General features: G+C 43.9%; 1 protein-coding gene across 4 annotated transcripts in view; it reads right to left on the bottom strand.

Moving 5' to 3' along the window:
* magi3a (membrane associated guanylate kinase, WW and PDZ domain containing 3a) overlaps window positions 1-19,362 on the bottom strand; it is a 133,013-nt gene that overhangs the window by 13,841 nt on the left and 99,810 nt on the right. For all 4 annotated transcript variants that reach the window (XM_060845278.1, XM_060845277.1, XM_060845276.1 and 1 more), the window contains 9 exons: window positions 18,383-18,440; window positions 17,024-17,136; window positions 14,164-14,346; window positions 12,916-13,521; window positions 11,997-12,028; window positions 8,920-9,082; window positions 7,419-7,510; window positions 5,381-5,573; window positions 1,978-2,187 (listed from right to left, as the gene is read on the bottom strand). In XM_060845278.1, coding sequence (XP_060701261.1) covers window positions 1,978-2,187; window positions 5,381-5,573; window positions 7,419-7,510; window positions 8,920-9,082; window positions 11,997-12,028; window positions 12,916-13,521; window positions 14,164-14,346; window positions 17,024-17,136; window positions 18,383-18,440 — 1,650 coding nt within the window. The remainder of the gene's footprint in view (window positions 1-1,977; window positions 2,188-5,380; window positions 5,574-7,418; window positions 7,511-8,919; window positions 9,083-11,996; window positions 12,029-12,915; window positions 13,522-14,163; window positions 14,347-17,023; window positions 17,137-18,382; window positions 18,441-19,362) is intronic.

Here is a 19,362-nt window from a genome sequence, read left to right on the forward strand (position 1 = left end):
CACAATTCAGCCCTTACCTCTTCTCTTCCCTCCTGCAATAATGATAGGAATCCTCTTGTCCTCACCTACCATCCCACCAGCATCCACATCCAGAGGATCATTAGCCACCACCATTTCCATCTCCAGCAGAATGCCACCACTCAATGGATAAGCCCCTCCTCTTCCGCAAGGACCGTTCCCTCCCACTCCTCACATCCACATTCCACCCCCACCTCCCCCCACATACATCCATTCCCCCACTCTTCTTGCGTTGCACTTTCGCCTGCAACTGCAGAAAGTCTAACACCTGCCCATTTACTTCCTCCCTCCTCAGTTGCCAAGGATTGAGAGACACCTTCCAGGCGAAGCAGCGCTTTACCTGCACTGCCCTCAATCTAGTCCAGGCCTCCTCTGCTCACAATGTGGTCTCCTTTACACTGTGGAAATAAAGTGTAGACTGGGTGACCACTTTGCTGAACACGTACATGCTGCCTGCAATAAAGACCCTGAGCTTCCAGTTGCCTGCCAATTCAATACAGCACTGTGTTCCCTGGCCAACATCTCTGTCCCAGGCTTGCTGCAGTGCTCCAGTGAAGATCAGCACAGGCTGGAAAAACAGCACTTCATTTTCCAGTTGGGAACACTACAGCCTTCTGAACTCAATATTAAGGGCTTGAGGCATCTTCTCTCATATTCTTTGTCCAAACCTCACACAACAGGCCTTGTTATCACATGATCAGCTATTACACACTACCCACTGTAGCCACGAACAGTCCCAATCAGCAGCTATTCACTCTCCCAGGCTGATCGCTGTCCACTCCCTTGTCCAACTGTTTTTGTCTCTCTTTTGGCTCTATCTTCAATTATCATCTACTCTGTACCCCTCCCCTCATCCTATCACCTGCACTAAAAAAAACAGTTCTAAAGGAGGGTCACTGGACCTGAAATATTAAGTCTGTTTCTCACCCCACTGATGCTGTCAGACTTGAGTTTTCCCATCAATTTCTCCTTGTCACTCCCCACGAGTGTGGGGTAGTAAACTGGTTGGGGAGGGGGGGGGGGTGCAGGTGGCGATAAAACAATTTTAAAAGGATGGGGACAGAGCAGGAGTCACAGATACTGAATGGCTTCGACAAGGTGCGTGTGGCAAAGAATGTTTCCTCTTGTGGGTTAGTTCACAATGAGGTGACCGTGTGTTAAGAATAGGGCCCATTATTTCAACATAGACTAGCAGAACGTTCTCTTAAACTTCTGCGTAACTTTGGAATAAATTACTTAATAGGTAGTGGAGGCAAAGTCATTGAATATTTTAGAGGTGGAAGTAAACTGATTCCCTTCCCAACAAAGATCTAAGAGTATTGGAAGTAGATAAGAATAAGGAAATTCCGATTTTATTGAATGGGAGAGCAGGTTGAAGGGGCTGAATAGTCTACTTCTGCTCCCAATTCAGATGTTCAAATATCTGACCATGATGTGACTTTTCAATTAATCACTGCTATTTTGTTGGAACCTTTATGCAGGAAGTGATTGGACAGGTTTATTAACTGTTGCACAACCCAACAGCTATTTGTTGTTTTCAGTACAGACTCCAACATCTGCAGTTATTTGCTCCAACAGCCATGTAACTAACCTGCAACTACCTCCTTAGATGTAGAGGAGATTGAGGGGCAACAATGAACCATATAGATCAATTAGGTTCTTACGCCTGGTAACCTGCCACTGACACCTGCTGGACATCGATTGCACAGAATGACAGAATTGGGTTTTCATTGTAACACCTACAAGCCTAAATAACCAATGAGAGAATAGCTTCAAACATGAAGGAGAGGCGTTAGACTAGCAGTCACTGCTTTGGAGGTCACAACCCGGTATCTGTGGAACTCGTAGCCCAGTGAGCTGCAAAACCCAAGGAATTGATGCTATTTTGTGCTGAGCAGACCTGTGTGGCCTATGTCATCCTCACTGCCTGTCTCCCTTAGCAACCATCAACTTACTCACCCACAGTGGGGTGTCTGTTCTTCGAGGTGATGATGACAAATCCGAAACCCTCCGTCTCCTTCCGCTGTAGGACAATGTCATATGATTGTGGGGACTCTGCTGGGGTGTGACCCTGTAGGGGCTTGTTCACAAGCTCAGTGTGATTTATCCCAGATGGGCCATTCTCTGCAGCTTCAGCATTCTCATCCCGACTGGAGTCACGTAGGTCCTCTGTCACACAAAAACAGGAGAGTTAGAGAGAGAGGATGGCCCCAAAATTTCCTCCAAAAGGGGAAAGCTTCCTTTGCCCCGGGTTAGTACAATGCAATCTGCATCTGACCAACATGGTTCACTCACTCTCAGCTGAAATGTCTTTTATTATGTCTACTATTCATTCTCAGGATACAGACGTCACAAATAAACATTTGTTGAATCGTTGGGTAGCGCTGTACGAGTTTGTTAGACCCTCTCCCTTACTCTTTACTCCAATCATTGCCCCTTCAACTAAATACCCAGCCCCTTTTTGAAAGTCATTATTTTCACCGGCTTGCTTTAATACCACTTTTCACGGGTCTCATCCTGAAGTGATGGGGACGGGATTCTAGAGTTTTGAGCCAGCAACTGCAAGGTTAAGGTTGGTAAGTTTCCAAGTTGTATTACTGTATGAGGGAGGACTTGGTGACCATAATGATTCTACTGATTTAGAGCAAAGTCGTCGGACTTGGCACACCTGGCAGATCCTGAGCTGCACAATTCCATGACACAAACCTTTTCAACTTAGGGATGAGCTTGTGGCATAACAGTACTGCATCTGACTCTAGATCAGAAGGTTGTGTGTTTAAATCATGTCAAGCTCATGGTGCTTAACGGAAGCTCAAATCACTTAATCTCACTTCAGGGTGGAGATTAATTTCTACGTGTTTATTGATCACTTCAGTAAGGCTTTCAACAAGATTGCTCATGGCAGACTTGTTGGCTCGTTAGATCTCATGGAATACAGGGAGAACTAACCATTTGGATACAGAACTGGCTCGAAGATAGAAATCAGAGGGTGGTGGCAGAGGGTTGCCTTAGGCCGATGACCAGTGATATGCCACAAGGATCATTGCTGGGTCCACTGCTTTGTGTCACTTATATAAATGACTTGGATGTGAACATAGGTGGTATAGTTAGAATGTTTGCAGATGACACCAAAATTGAAGATGTAGTGGACACTGAAAGAGGTCACCACAGATTACAATGGGCTTTTGATCAGATGGGCCAAGGGGCTGAGGAGTGGCAGTAAGAACTTAATTTAGATAAATGTGAGGTGCTGCATTTTAGAAAGGCAAATCAGGGCAGAACTTACTCACTTAATGGGAAGGCCCTGGGGAGTGTTGCTGAATAAAGAGACCTCGGAGTGCAGGTTCATAGTTTCTTGAAAGTGGAGTCACAGGTAGATAGGATAGTGAAGGAAGCATTTGGTATGCTTTCCTTTATTGGTCATTGCACTGAGTATAGGAGTGGGGAGGTCACGTTGCTGCTGTAGACAACATTGGTTCAGTCGGTTTTGGAGCACTGCATGTATACAGAAAGGATGTTGTGAAACTTGAAAGGGGTCAGAAAAGATTAATGAGGATTTCCCAGGGTTGGAGGGTTTGAGCAATAGAGAGAGGCTGATTAGGCTGGGGCAGTTTTCCCTGGAGCATGAGAGGCTGAGGGGTGACCTTATAGAGATTTATAAAATCATGTGGGGCATGGATAGGGTGAATAGTCAAGTTCTTTTCCCCAGGGTAGGGGAGTCCAAAACTAGAGGGCGTAGGTTTAAGGTAAGAGGGGAAAGATTTAAAAGGGACCCAAGGGCAACATTTTCACACAGAGGGTGGTCTGTGTATGGAATGAGCCGCCAAAGGAAGTAGTGGAGGCTGGTATAATTACAATGTTTAAAAGGAATTGGATTGGTACATGGATAGGAAGGGTTGAGAGAGATTTGGGCCAAAGACTGGCTAATAGGACTAGATTAATTTAGGATATTTGGTTGGCATGGATGAGTTGGACGGAAGGGTCCGTTTCCGTGCTGTCCATCTCTATGACTAAATCACCAGACGTTAGTTGGAGAGACTCATTCTGTACAATGAAAGCCTCAGGTTGCCCCTTGAAACAGGGACACTCCTCCAGTATAGACGACAGCCTGGTAATGCTATCACCGGATTATTAATCCAGAAATCCAAATAATTTTCTGGGGACCTGGGTGTGAATCCCACCATAGCACGGGTGGCATGGTGGATCAATGGTTAGCACTGCTGCCTCACAGCACCAGGAACCCAGGTTCAATTCCTGCCTTGGGTGACTGTGTGGAGTTTGCACATTCTCCCAGTGTCTGCGTGGGCTTCCTCTGGATCCTCCAGTTTCCTCCCACAATCCAAAAGATGTGCAGGTCAGGTGAATTGGCCACACTAAATTGCCCATCAGTGTTAGATGCATTAGTCAGGGGGAAATATAGGGTTTGAAAATGTGTCTGGGTGGGTTACTCTTCAGAGGGTCGGTGTGGACTTGTTGGGCTGAAGGGCCTGTTTCCATACTGTAGGGAATCTAATCTAATCTATCCAAATGGTGGAATTTGAATTCAATATAAATCTGGAATTAAGAATCTAATGATGACCATGAATCCATTGTCAGTTGTCGGAAAAAAATAACCCTTCTGGTTCAGAGAAGAAAACTGCCATCCTTACCTGGTCTGGTCTACATGTGACTCCAGACCCACAGCAATGTGACTGACTCTCAACTACCCTCTGGGCAATTAGGAATGGGCAATAAATGCCAGACAGCCAACAATGCCCTCATCCCATGAATGAATTGAAATTCCTGGGAACAGCAAGGGTTTTGAAAAGGTCCTGGAGCATGTCCAGAGGAGATTCACACGGATGATCTCTGGAATGGTAGGTCTAACATACGAGGAACGGCTGAGGATCCTGGGATTGTATTCATTGGAGTTTAGAAGATTAAGGGGAGATCTAATAGAAACTTACAAGACAATACATGGCTTGGAAAGGGTGGACGCTAGGAAATTGTTTCCGTTAGGCGAGGAGACTAGGACCCGCGGACACAGCTTTAGAATTATAGGGGGTAAATTCAGAACAGAAATGCAGAGACATTTCTTCAGCCAAAGAGTGGTGAGCCAGTTGAATTCATCGCCGCAGAGTGCAGTGGAAGCCAGGATGCAAAATGTCTTCAAGTCAGAGATTGATAAATTCTTGATGTCACGAGGAGTTAAGGGCTACGGGGAGAATGCGGGTAAGTGGAGTTGAAATGCCCATCAGCCATGATTGAATGGCAAAGTGGACTCGATGGGCCAAACGGCCTTACTTCCACTCCTATGTCTTATGGTCTTATGGACCTGGCCACATTCACACCAACTGGGAACTAACCGTGTGGTCACACTCACCAGAGGGCAGCACCTTCCTCCTCACTGACAGCAACACCTGACCATTTCGAGTTGCATTTTGCATCAAATCCAACACAAAGCGATGAGATCGCCCCTTAACAGAGACACCATCGACACAAAGCAGCTCATCAGCTACACGCAGGCGGCCATCGCGTTCTGCTGCCCCCAGCGGGATTATTGCTCCAATCAAAACCTGAAATGGTGAGATGAGGGTGGTGCAGAAAAAAGGAGGCTCATGTTAACTCAGATTCTACACGGCATCAACCAAACCTTGGTGAAAGACATTTATTATTCAACAGGCAAGGTGTAAATAGACTGCAGCATCTGAGAGATTCTAACACTTACACTGAGAAAGTTCATTACAATAACAGGAGTCACGCACTACTTCAGGTCCTTATTCCCTTGTGTCAATCTCACTCTCGCTTAAATCATGCAATCCTTACAGCTGAACATGTGTCACTGGATGAACTAACCTACCGGTTACATAACAAGTGACGAAAGCAATAGCTGACTGGCTATACGTTTGCTAACACACAGGAACAGAGCCCCCCCCAAGCTTGCTGTGTGGTTAAGGTGGATGGCCAGATTGTACCTTAACTTCAAGTACACCTCTCAGAACCTTATCAATAATATCCTCCTCTAAAAATCCGTCAGTTTTAACTTTGCGATTAGCTAATTGCACCACCACTACCACACCCCCCCACCTGACCTCAACTCCTCTTTCATGCTTGTTCTTCACAGCCCTCAATTCCTTTATTTCAAAATTCAATCTCCTCTCTAAATACTTTGTGATCTAGCCTCCACAATTTCCTGGGTTAGAGTCTTCCAGACATTTACTCACCTCAAAGATGAAAGTCCCATATTCTGAACTATGGTCTTTAGCTAAAGATTCCTGCAGTATTGGAAACATCTTCCCACCTAACCTTTCAAGCCCCTTAAGAATCTTGTATATTTCAAGAAGATCACCCCTCATTCTTCTCAACTCAATTGAATAAAGGCACAACCAGTTTAGCAATTGCTGATTAGTCAAGGATTGGGGCAGCACAGTGGCTCAGTGGTTAGTACTGTTGACTCACCGTGCTAGGACCTGGGTTTGATTCCCATCATGGGTGACTGACAGTGTGGGGTTTGCACATTCTCCGTGTCTGCGAGGGTTTCCTCTGGGTGTTCCAGTTTCCTCCCACAATCTAAAGATGTGCAATTAGGTAAATTGGCCATGCTAAACTGCACATAGAGTTCAGGGATGTGTAGGTTTCGTGTAATAGTCTGGAGTAGATGTAGGGGAATGGGTCTGGGTGGGTTACTCTTTGGAGGATCGGTGTGGGCTTGTTGGGCCGAAGGGCCTGTTTCCACACTAGGGATTCTATATCTCTTCATCCCAGAGAACCAACCTAGTGCACCTTTTCGAAACTGCCCCTTCTTAAATAGGAAATCCAAACTGTATGCGATAACCCAGGTATAGCCTCTTCACAATCACTATAAGACTTGCTTATTTTTAAACAGCAACCCCAACCCCCTTGGATTAAAGGCCAAAATTTAATTTGCCTTCTTAGTTATGAGCTGCATCTGCATGCTAACGCTTTGGACTCCCTGCACCAGAACAGCCAGATTCCTCTGTATGGCACCATTTTTGCAGTCTCTCTCCAGTTAAATAATAGGTGGAAATATTTGGAAATCTCTAACTCATAGGCATCATCAATGAATATACTTATACTTGTGACAGACTGTCTTTTAGTCTCTCAGCAAATCAAGGGACATGGAAAGATAGCAGAAAAAGTAGAGGTGAAGCCCACAATGAGTCATGATTGTACTGACTCGGGGTGCCACTTGATGGGCCATAATATCTATTCCTGCTCAGATTTCCTGTCCTTATCAAACACTCACACCAACTACTGTAGCACGGGTGCATTTTACATTTACAAAAGTATCAATCTATGTGCGGGTTCCCTCAGCCTATTGTCACTCACTATTAACAAGAGTTTGCACTAGAAGCAACATGAAATCAAGAGCAAACACTCGAGAGTTGCAGGGAACTTACAGGTGTATCCGGCCCATCTCCACCCAGCACTCGGAATCCGAACCCACTCTCCAGCTTACGCAGGAAGATGTCAATGTCCTTTGTGTTTGGAGCTGAAGGACAATAAACAGGGATGAGAGTCAGAGATGATGTAGTGGCTAGCCCCAAGATGTGTGCAAAACAATGAATATTTACGTAGCACAACCAATCCAGAAATTACTTTTGCTTCTTAGAATCCACTTTCCAGGACATGCTGCTGAACCACAGACAGTGTAGCACTTGCAGCCTGGATTCACAGCTGACTGTGAATGCACAGTCTGCTCCAGCAGAAAAGATATGTATCTGTCAAAACCGTGCTCTGCTTTAGTGGCAAATTTGCTCAGTCCTCAGATCACAAGATGACCAGGCAGAGTTCTGTGAAACTGTGACCTCTAGTTATGGTCAACTCACTGAGAACAAATATACAAATAGAGAAAGCAGAGCCCATTTAAAACTTAATTGGGTTTGACGGGGAGAATCAATAAATTGGACTGTTTGCTGATTAACTCAGAACGATCGGCGTTTTTACTTCCTTTCCTTCTCTCCTGACTCTTCACTTGGACACATTAGTTGTCTAAATATTGATCCTCGATGGCAGCGTCAGCATGTTTTTTTGGCACTATCATCAGTCACTGGATTGGGACCAGGATTAGTCTTCAAACTGATGGACATCCAGTTCAATTGCTGCAAACCTCTAGCACACTGCTCAATGGAAGAGCTCAGCATTGTCTAGTAGTGAGCGCTGGAATGTGCCTGAGTCTGTGTGGTACAACTATTGAGTACATTTTGCATCAAGGAAGCAAAGTCAGATCTCTGTTACTGGAAAATCATATTCTGAAAACAAATCAAGATGAAGCAGACAGGCCATTTGGTGAATTACTATGACCTGGCATTTTCCAGTTCACTGCACACAGTAACCTAATGACACAGGTATTGCACCAGTGACCATCAGGGCATACGTTCAAAGCCCAGGAAACTGAACTGAATAAATCTGACTTTTGTTTCTTTTCACTAAAGGCACATGGAGTTGCTGGCTGACTAGCATTTATTGCCAGCCCCTTGTTGCCCTTGTGAAAGTGGGGGTGAGCTGCCTTCTTGAACCACTGCCATTCATGTGCTGTAGCTAGATCCACAATGTCCTTAGGGAGGGTGTTACAGGTTTTTAACCCAATGATGCTGAAGAAACAGTGATATATTTCCAAGTCGGACACTAGCACATCTGTGCACAATTCTTTTTCAATTCCAATGTTCAATTATTTGATTTGACCTTGCTGCTTCTCAACATGAGCTGCCATAGACATCCCTCCTCATCAAACGGTTTCACCTGATCGAGTTTATAATTATTGAATAGGACAAATTCCCATCAATCTCCCAGTGACATTTTTCAATTAAACTACTACACTACTGATAGTTAGCAGTAAAGGATTTCCAAAACCACCATTTCCTACCAAGAACACAGTGGCTTGCACTCCATGTCACTTACGTTTGCTGTCAAACATGGTCTTGGATTGCACATACACTTCAGTCGGGTCACGCTTGGGCGAGGAAGGCCTTACAGCATTGGGTGGGAACGGCATTGGCTGAGGGATAGGAACACTTGGGGAGAGATTCTGAGAGCCTGGTTGGTTGTCCTCTTGCTCTAAAGTCTGGGAAGAAAAGTCGGAGAATAGAAAAGATTTTTAATAAATTTTACAAAATACAAGGGAATTATATAAATACAAATAATGCAGAGAAATTATGTAAAGCCATGTCAAAGGTTCTCCCCGCATTTCACAATCTTATAGGACAGATGTAAATTATTTAGCCTATCTCTTGAAAGAGCAGTCAACACCTCATCCCAAATTTCTGACCTTTTAGTGGTGATGCTGCAAAAGCCCCAATCTTCAACCCAGCTGCTGTCTGAAGAATCAGCATCGTCTCCAGATGAAAGTTCCAGAAAAGAAAGACTAACCTGAGGTTGCTGATGATACAAGGCTAGGTAGAAAGGTAAGCCGAGGTAAGGACATAAAGAAGCTGCAAAGATACATGGACAGATGAAGTGAGTGAACAAGATGGAGGATGGGTCATAATAGGTCAGATTCCGAGAGTTTATTTGCTAATGTGGTTGGGGAGGGTTTAAACTAAATTGGCAGGGGATGGAAATTTATGCAAGGAGACAGGAATCAAGGATAAGACCAACAGATAGAAGGGGGAACAAAAGAAGTGATAGGCAGAGGAACTAAAGGCCAGAATTGAAAATAGCCGTGTTTAAATAAAAGAATGGGAACGGGACAAGAAATGCTAAAAAGATGACTCTTAAGGTTTTGTGCCTGAATGCTGAGAACATTTGAAATAAAGTGGATGAATTAATCATGCAAGTAGGTGCAAAGTGGTATGATTGAGTTGGGATTACAGATGGAGACATGGCTGCACGGTGACTAGCGACGGGAACTGAACATCTGGGAGCATTCAGTACTTAGGAAGGACCAAGTGAAAAACGCAGTGGAGTTGCATTACTTGTTAAAGAGGATATAAACACAATATTGAGGAAAGATATTACCTCTAACAATGCAGAATATGTGCAGGTAGAACTGATAAATACCAAGGGTCAAAAAGCATTAGTAGGAGTGATACATAAATCACTAAACTGTAGTGGTGATGCTGGGAATGGCATCAAAGTAGAAATTAGAAATGCAAGCGCAGTAAAGAATATTGTGATTATGGGTGACGTTAATCTGAATATAGATTGGGTGAATCAATTGGGTATCACAACAGTATAGGGAGGAATTCCTGGAATGTGTATGGGATGGTTTTCTGGATTAATATGAGGAGGAACCAAATTAGAGATCAGGCCAGATCAGCTGGGTATTATGCAGCGAGAAACAAATAATCCGTAATGTAGTTGTGAGACAGCCCTTGGTGATATGCAGCCAGAATATGATAGAAATCGTCATCAAGGTGAAGAATGAGATCATAGATTCTGAGACTATGGCCAGGAGTCTAAATAAAGCAAACTAGGAGATTATGAGGTGTGAGTTAGTCGTGATGGATTGGGAAATGTTACTGAAATGAATGACAATGGATAGACCACGGCAAACATTCCAAGAGCAACTGGGTGAAGAACAAAAACTGTTTATTCCTGTGTAATGTAAGCCATGGCTTACAAGAGAAGTTATAGATCATACTAAATGCAAAAAAAAAGGCACACAAATTGTCAAGACTAAACACCTGAGAACAGGGAACAGTTTAAAAGTCAGCTGAGAAGAGGAGATTGATTCAGAAAGGGAAAATCAAATATCAGAGTAAGCTTGCAGGGAATACAAGAACTGACTGTACAAGTTTCTACAGGTCTGTAAAGAGAAAAAAGGTTTGGTGAAAACTAGTGCATGCCCTTTACAGTCATAAATGGGGGTATTTATAATGGAGAAAAAAGAAATGGTTGATAAACTAAATTCATATTCCACTTTTGTCTTCACAAAGGACGACACAGATAGCGTACTAGAAATGAAGCAAATCTGTATGAGTACAGAAATAGTGTTGGAGAAACTGATGGGATTAAAGGGCCTGACCAGAGTCCTGAAGGAAGTTGCCTTAGAAATGGTGGATGATTTGGTGGTTATCTTTCAAGATTCTTTAGATACTGCTACATTACTACAGATTGAAGGAGAGCTAATTTAACTGCCACATTCCAAATTCACACAATAGCTTTTCCACCCTCACCCTGATATTTGGCAGCGACCTGCGCCCATATTTTGTTACTGTCCTATTACCATCATGATTGTGCCTTTCACCAGAATCCTTTTTAAAATAACTGTTGCCTTCCGTGATAGCTGTGGACCTTCCTCCTTCAGTGCTTTTTTAAAGACAGTTAAGACCAACAAGTCGTCCAGTTCTGACAATAGATCATTGACCTACAACACAACTCTTGCTCCCTCCACAGATGGAGGAGTTTTCTAGAATGTTGTTTTTCTCTTCATGGTTCCAGAAACCAGAGTCCTTACTTTCACATAAATGTAAGTTGTTAGTTTATTGCCAGCCAAAAACATTCGAATTATCATCTTGAGAATCTGGTTTGAAATCTAGCCAAAAATACAATGAAATCATGTACAGTATTGTACATGTCAAAGATAGATAATCTAACTCATTCAGAAAGATAAACTAACTCTACTGTTAATGAAATAATTCCATGGTTACTGCCTCCACCTAGCTACCCAAGTTTAGTCTATACACTGGCCACACCTCCTTAGGAAAAAACTGCCCAAGATTAATCCTAAATTTGCTCTTTCTTCATGTTACATTACGGATCCTAGTCTGATTCTCAGTTTGTATTTTGTACTTAATCTTGAACCTGGAGGCATCGACACACAATCTTCTGATCCGAGGCAAGAACTTCACTTGATTACATACACACAACTCAGCTACCATTTTTAATTTGCTTTTTAGAATGGCTTTAGTTAGTTGTGAAATCCTGTGCATGCAGAGACCATTAACGGCACAAATAACACTCCAGTTAAATCCAACTGGAAGGAACACGTCCAAACTCCAAGACCCACTGTTAGCAAAACAAATTCTGAAACTTACGGTTTTCATAGTTTTAGCAGGTGAAGGAGGACCTGTTAAAAAAGAAAATTCATTACAATACATGAAACAGAAAGGTCATAGGAAAATACCTTCTGAAGCCACAATCTGCTCCACAAATTGAATTCAGGACTATACAGTACAGCTTTCATCAACACTATTGTGGGTGCTTCACAAAAAGGATTGATGCATAGTTTAGCATTAGAAAAGCAGCATTGGATTCTAGAACCCTAACCACATTCTAACTCAACTCTACTCTTCCCACACAGTCAACAGAATTTCCCTCAATGTTATCTCTCACTGGTCTCTGAGGCTTTTCCACTTTTGGACACAAGTGCTGGTTGAAGATGCCAAATTCACAATATAATGGTGAAGGGAAAGTGCTGGGCTGCAATCAGAGCCCAAAGAAATTGTATAGAATTTCTAGTACAGAACCTCCCCCAGTCACACACTGGGAGTGTTAATGCAAACTCACATCCTTAAATCACTCAAACAGATTTGTTCTATTATCACGTGTCTATCATGCATTCATATAAGCCACCTGAAGTATTCCCTGTAGTTCCACTATCTCGACAAGAGGTTTTTTTTGAATGCCCTAGTGGATTGATTACATATACTGATGGTCAATAGTCTTGGTCTTGTCTCAAGTGGAAACATCAACCCTATATGCAGGCAATCAAATTCTTTTGTAATCTTAAACCCATGCATTAAGTGAACCCTCAGCTCGCGCTTTAGGCAGAAAGGAGTCCCAGCTTGTTCAGTCTTTTCTGATAGTTATAACCCCTCTCCTTTTGATTCTGCTGTCAGCATTTTACTGCATTCTTTCTCATGGGCCCTTCTTTACTCTGCAACACCGAGACGAGTGCAATGAAACAGCATGAGCTAAAGGCAATTAAAAGATAATAACAGCATGAGGACAAACCTCCTCTCTGTACCAGTAACGATATTTCACTCCCCACAGGACAATCCTTCAGTATCTCCACCACCTGGGCGTGGCTCAGCTGTTGCATGCTCTGGTGGTTGATCTCCTTGATAACGTCACCTTTCTGTAGCCCTTTGCACCATTGACTGTCCAGGATCATCTTCACCTTCTGTCCAGCTGGACAGTCTGCTATAGCAAAGCCAAAGCCCTTTGGCCCCTTCAGCAGAGGGACAGTCAGCACCTCTGGCTGCGAACCAGCTGACGAAGTCATTGAAGAGCGGTCTTCAGTCAGGCCCAAGTACGGTCCATTTAAACGCTCGACGCCACCAGCAGAAACCTCATTCCCATTCTGTTCAGCAGGCCCTGGAGTTGTCTGTAGGCTCTGTCCAGACGAGGCTTGCTTCCCCACTACAGGCAATCCGTCCAGAATGGGAGTGGCAGTCACAACATCGACAGCTGGCACCTGGGGCTCCGTGGGAAGGGGGTAACCACGGCACAGGATCAGCTTCACCGTCTGGTTGATGGGAACGGACTGGAAAAGCTGCACTACATCAGCATGAGTCTGCCCAAGGACGCAGGTGCTGTTCACATATACTATTACATCACCTGTAGATAAGATTGCACAGCATACACGTTAACCATTTGAGGCCATGATCAGAGCCAGACTCATTCAAATTTAACCTGGCTATGGACGCGTACAATGCCAGGCTTTGCATGTTCAAAAATAACTATCAAACTGATTTAATAAACTCATGGGAACCAGCTAAGAAATATGCCTGACCCTGGCACCCACCCACTCACTGGCATCAGTCTTCCAAGCTTTGTCCTATCGTTCTACCCCACTCAGAAGCTCCAGTCCCAGCACCTTGCCGTTGTTCTCCAAACGCCCTTTTCTCGATTTATTATTCTCTATAAATAAAAACAAAATACTGCAGAATTTGGGAACTGTAAACAAACACAAGATGCTGAAGCTCAGCAGATGTGGTAACATCTGTGCAGACAGGAACAGACTTAACATTGAGTCCGATGTGACCCTTCAGTTGGACTCAAAAATGTTAACTGTTTTTCTCTCTCTCTCTCTCTCTGTGGATGTGTCAAGACATGTTGGTTATTCTCCAGTGCCATTCATCCTGAACCAACCCCCTCCCCAATATGCTGTGTACAGGGAGATGGTGGGGAACGGGAAGTTCTGTGAATGTTAAATCTCCAAGTGCCCAACAGCCTTAAAGAGGAATTCGAGTCACTTGCCTGCCAGCATGTTGCCATCCTGAGCTGCAGGGCCATCCGGGATCACATTCTTCACCTGCAGAAACTCATCTGGGCTGTCCCCTCCAATTATTGTGAAACCAAATCCCATGGTGCTCTTCTGCAGAGTGGTCCTAATGAGCATCCCTTGAAGATGGGAGGGGTCCCGAGTAAACATTGGCCTCTCTGCAACAGGAGTGGAGGGAAGGGGGAAGGAGAAAGACAGAGATTTGAAATATAGTGACTTGACCAATTACTCAAATCCAAAATCATCTGTCAAAGTGTCCAAGATGTTCAAAGATCACAAAGTTGTTAATTTGGCTTGTATTTCTTGGCTTGGGTGAGTGTGATCAAAAGAAGGTTAGTAAATTCTTTAAGTAATTGGACAGGATAGAGAGAGAGAGAGAAAAACTATTTCTCATTATTTTGGCTTCTGGGAAGAGTTACATAACGTTAAAATTAGAGGCACACTGTTCAAGTGTGAAACCAGGAATCACTTCTTCACATGACAGTGAGAATTTGGAACACTCTACCAAAACTCTGTAGACATCAGGGATCAATTAGAGATGGATAGATTGGTTGGGTAAGGGCAAAGGTTACAGCCAAGATACAGGTCACATTCTAATTGAGTGAATAGGTTAGAGAAGAGCTGAGGTGGAAAATGTGATGCTGAAAAAACACAGCAGGCCAGGCAGCATCCGAGGAGCAGGAGAATCGACGTTTCAGGCATAAGCCCTTCTTCAGGAATCATGCCCAAAACGTCGATTCTCCTGCTCCTCGGATGCTGCCTGGCCTGTGTTTTTCCAGCATCACATTTTTCAACTCTGGTCTCCAGCATCTGCAGTCCTCACTTTCTCCTAGAGAAGAGCTGAACAGACTACTCCTGAGCTAAACTTCAAATGTTAATCTGTACTCAATCTTATCCAGAACAGCGACAGCAACAGCACAGTGTGGGAAAAAAGGAAGGAGAGTTAAGTGAGAATGCAGATCAGGGAGGCAGCTTTCTGGATTCGCAGGTAAGTGGTTAACATAAAGCAAATATTTACCAGTATTCCCATTTGTTCTGCCTGAAACACAGGAGACAGCACAAGGCCCCTAGTGTTTACAAAACCAAAATGGATCTGATATCTCACATAGTTACCTGCCTGACTGCAGTTTCGGTTTGTGAAGGAAGGGCTTTTTGAATTGTAAAGAAAAGGCAAGAGTACACATAATGCACAGAAACCGGGAGTGAGGAGTCACTACTCCATGTCTGCCGTTGGCAAAAACTGAAAAACAGGCATTTATAAAGTGAAATGAAAAGGCAGAAAGAAACATGAGATTACACTACATTATTCATAGAAACAAGTTTTGGAAAAACAGGACAGAAATGGGAAAGAGAAGCTGGATGAGTATAGGCCCCTTTGCAGATTTCCAGTTTGGAGGAAACCAAACTTATCAGCGTTGCATCGGCACTAAAGTTGATGTTTAACTTTTGTTTATTGCAGGTGTTGTAGCTGCAAACATTAAATAATGCGCCCTCTCTGAAGAGTTCCCGTTCTAAATGCAGTTGTGAATTGGTTTTGGTACTGGAATAAGGCAATCCAGAGGTGAGCAGTTCAAATCCCACTAGAGAAAAATCTTATGAATAAATAAGTGACCATTAAACTAGCTGAAGGATAAATATTGGCCAGATACCAGCAAACATTCTGAACGTTCTGAAGTTGAGTACCTTGATTAACAAAAAAAAACTTTGATCATTTACTTTACTATGCCTTGTGGGAGCTCAATTGCAAATTAAAACAACATACACATTGCAAAACCGTGTTTCTTGATATATATTAGGTCACAGGATATGGACCTCACCGACTAGGCCAGAGTTATTTGCCCATTATCAATGGCCTGAGAAGGTGGTGAGCCATCTTTCTCATTCCCTGTGGTGTAAGGATACTCACAATGCTTTTAGGGTGGGACTTCCAGGATTTTGACCCAGTGACAGCGAAGGATTGGATACTACCAATCAGGTCAGGATGCCGTCAGGTTTGGAGGGTAACGTGAAGGTGCTGTTCATGTACATCTGCTCCCTTTGTCCTTGTGTTGTACCTGTTGTGGATTTGGAAGGTGCTTTCGGAGGAGCTTGGCTGAGTTGCTGTAGTGCATCGTGCAGATAATGTACACTTCTTCCACTGTGGACTGGTAGTTAACGGAGAATACATTGAAGGTGGTGGATGGGGTGCTGGTCAATACGGCAGCCTTTTCCTGGATGGGGTTGAGCTTCTCAAGTGTTGAGAAAGCCACACTTATCCAAGCGGAGAGTATATTAACATATTCCTGACCAACTCTCCCCCTATTTCCCCTCGCCATGGACTTGAGGTTTGTGCATGGCAGCAGCTTCCAAAAATGCAAGTGATGTGTCAGCACACCATTTGGCATCCATGGAGCTTGTCAACAGCTGTGCAGCAAAATGCTCCTCCTGACTTGCGCCTTGTAGATAATGCAAGTCTGAGAAGACATGTGGTGAGTTACTCACCACAGAATTCCCAGCCTCTGACTTGCGCGGGTAACCACAGCATTTAGATAAATGATCAGTGTCTGGTCAGTTGGAACCCACAGGATGTTGACAGTGGAGTATTCAGAGATATTGCCACTGAATGCCAAGTAGTGACAGTTATGCTCTCCCTTGTCGGAGATGATCATTGCTTGGCATTTGTGTGGCATGTATTTTATTTGCTAATTATCAACCGAAGCCTGGAGATTGACCATATTAAATAAGCGGTTACACTTCAAAGGTACTTCATTAACTATCCTATATTTTAGGTGTGCTTCAGGTGACGAAACACCAAAGAAACGCAAGTTCTCCACTTGTGAAGGTGAGTTGCAGTACCTGGCCGCTGGTCCCCATGCACTCCTCGTTGACTGTCCCGCTGAAGAACTAACTGTTTCTTCCGCTTTGCTTCAACAACTGGGTTCTCGAACTGTGTCCTCTGGTTTATGTGGCTAAAGAGAAATGATAGAGAGAGAATGTGGAGGAGAGGGAGCGGTGGAAGGAAAGGGAGAGACGCAGACAGACAGAAAGGGTGCAGAGAAGGAGGGAGCGGGGACACGGGCAGGGAAGAGGGGGGTGGGGGAAGAGAGCAGGAGCAGTGAGAGAGAGAGAAAGAATTAACTTTACTTGAGCAACATCATTCACGTTCACTCACATTTCTCCCTCACTCTCCCATCCAACTGCTGGAATCCCATCCAAGTCATTGCCTCGGCTTGTACTGGGATTAAAAGGTTCAAGGTTAATTTGCAACCAACCAGTATCGTACTCCCAGGTTTATCTATCTACTCCCAAACAGACTAAGAAAACAGAAGGCACCTGGTTAGTTGGGCAAGGAACCAAATGGTGGTGGTGGTGATTCAAGGTGGTTACTTCAGAGTTCAAGTAAGGGGTACAGGAAAGGCTATGGAATCGACACAATAGAAGAACAGTGTTAAGGAGTGGAAAAGGAAAGAGGAAAGATTGATTTTTCTGAGGCATGAGCCATTTCTGTCTGTCACTTGGGAACGGGCTGATACAGGAGAAAGCAGATGCTGGAGATCAGAGCCAAAAAGTGTGACACTGTAAAAGCACAGCCGGTCAGGCAGCATCCGAGGAGCAGGAGAGTTGACATTTCGAGCATAAGCTCTGCATCAGGAATGTTGTGGCGGAAACGGCAGAGGATGATATGGTATATCTGGAGATTGGTGGGGTGAAAAGTGAGGTCCGGGGGGGGTTCTGTCTTTGGATTGGGTACAAGGGCAGATGCATGGGAAGTAGGCAAGATATGCTGGAGGGTGGCAGAAATGGCGGAGGATGATGCGCTGTACCCAGACATTGGTGGGGTGGAAGGTGAGGACCGGGAAGGCTCCTGATGAAGAGCTTATGCTCAAAATGTTAACTCTCCTGCGCCTTGGATGCTGCCTGACTAGCTGTGCTTTTCCAGCACCACACAAACAGACCGATAATAGTCAATGAAACACAAAAAGTCTAACGTTCTAGAGCTATCTAAAAATTTGAGGGTTTGAAGAGAATTACTGACTGGAGAAGTCCAGCAGCAGGTTATTGACCAACTTGGGTAAATAGCACATTCACTCCTAGTGATGGTACCAGCAGCACAACAGCAGAGGAGACCACCAGCAGAACATCTGATGCTGAAAACATTGGGATAAACCCTGCTGTAAAGAGATCTCATTTTACCTTTACTCTCCAGGAACTTACTCAATGTAGTAGAAACCATAAACCGGATCGCTGATCTTTTCCCAGCCATATGGAAGCTCTACAAGTTTAAAAATTAAAAACATTCTGATCAATACCACAACAATAACTCAGCATTAACTACCAGACAATTGTAAAATGTTTACAGCACACAGCAAGGACACATCAAGTCCCCTGCTACAAATGGAAACACTCCCTCACCCTCTTACACTCCTGATCCTCAAGGAGGTAGCATTAGATCAAAGAGCAAGATGACAAGAGGAGCGGAGGTCATCCTGGACTAATCCAGTGCAATCTCAGAGGTCACAAGTATGAGGAGCAGAAGCAGCTATCCAAGGATGCTCTCTGTCTAAACCTCTGAGAACATTTATTTGAAGTTCCAAATAAGAGATTTGCAAAAATTACAGCTTATAACGTTGGAGAAAAGCTTTTAACATGAATTAAAATTTGTTTTGAAGGTCACAGACAAGAGATTAAAAATGGAAAATTGCAGAGATGAGGAAACATTGGATGAGTTGGTATTGCTGCCCTTAGAGTTTGCTGAAGAGAGATTTGATTGAGGTGTACAAGATTGGACAAAGTGAATGGAAAGGACATTTTTCCCTTAGTAAGCCAGTCAGTCAATGACTGGTTGAAGAATTAGAGGGGAGACAAACAAAGTTGCTTTCTCACCCAGAGGGTGATACGGATTCAGAACACACTGCCTGAAAGGCTGTTCAAGGCACAAACCCTCAACTCATTTAAAAATGTGCTTAGGGATATACCTCAACTCCTGAAACTTCCAAGGAGACAGACTAAACGTTGGAAACAGGAATTCGGTTAGGTGTTTTAGTTAGCTCAGATGTGATGAGCAGAGTGGCCTCCTTGTGCACTGTCAGTTTTTCTAAATATCTGAAGAGGGGGAATGAGGGGGGTGTTTGGCAGGGATGGAGGGTGTTTGGCAGGGATGGAGGGTACATGACTGAGCACATGAATTTCTCCTT

Source organism: Hemiscyllium ocellatum, chromosome 26 (genome assembly GCF_020745735.1).
Source record: "Hemiscyllium ocellatum isolate sHemOce1 chromosome 26, sHemOce1.pat.X.cur, whole genome shotgun sequence".
Lineage (NCBI taxonomy): Eukaryota > Metazoa > Chordata > Chondrichthyes > Orectolobiformes > Hemiscylliidae > Hemiscyllium > Hemiscyllium ocellatum.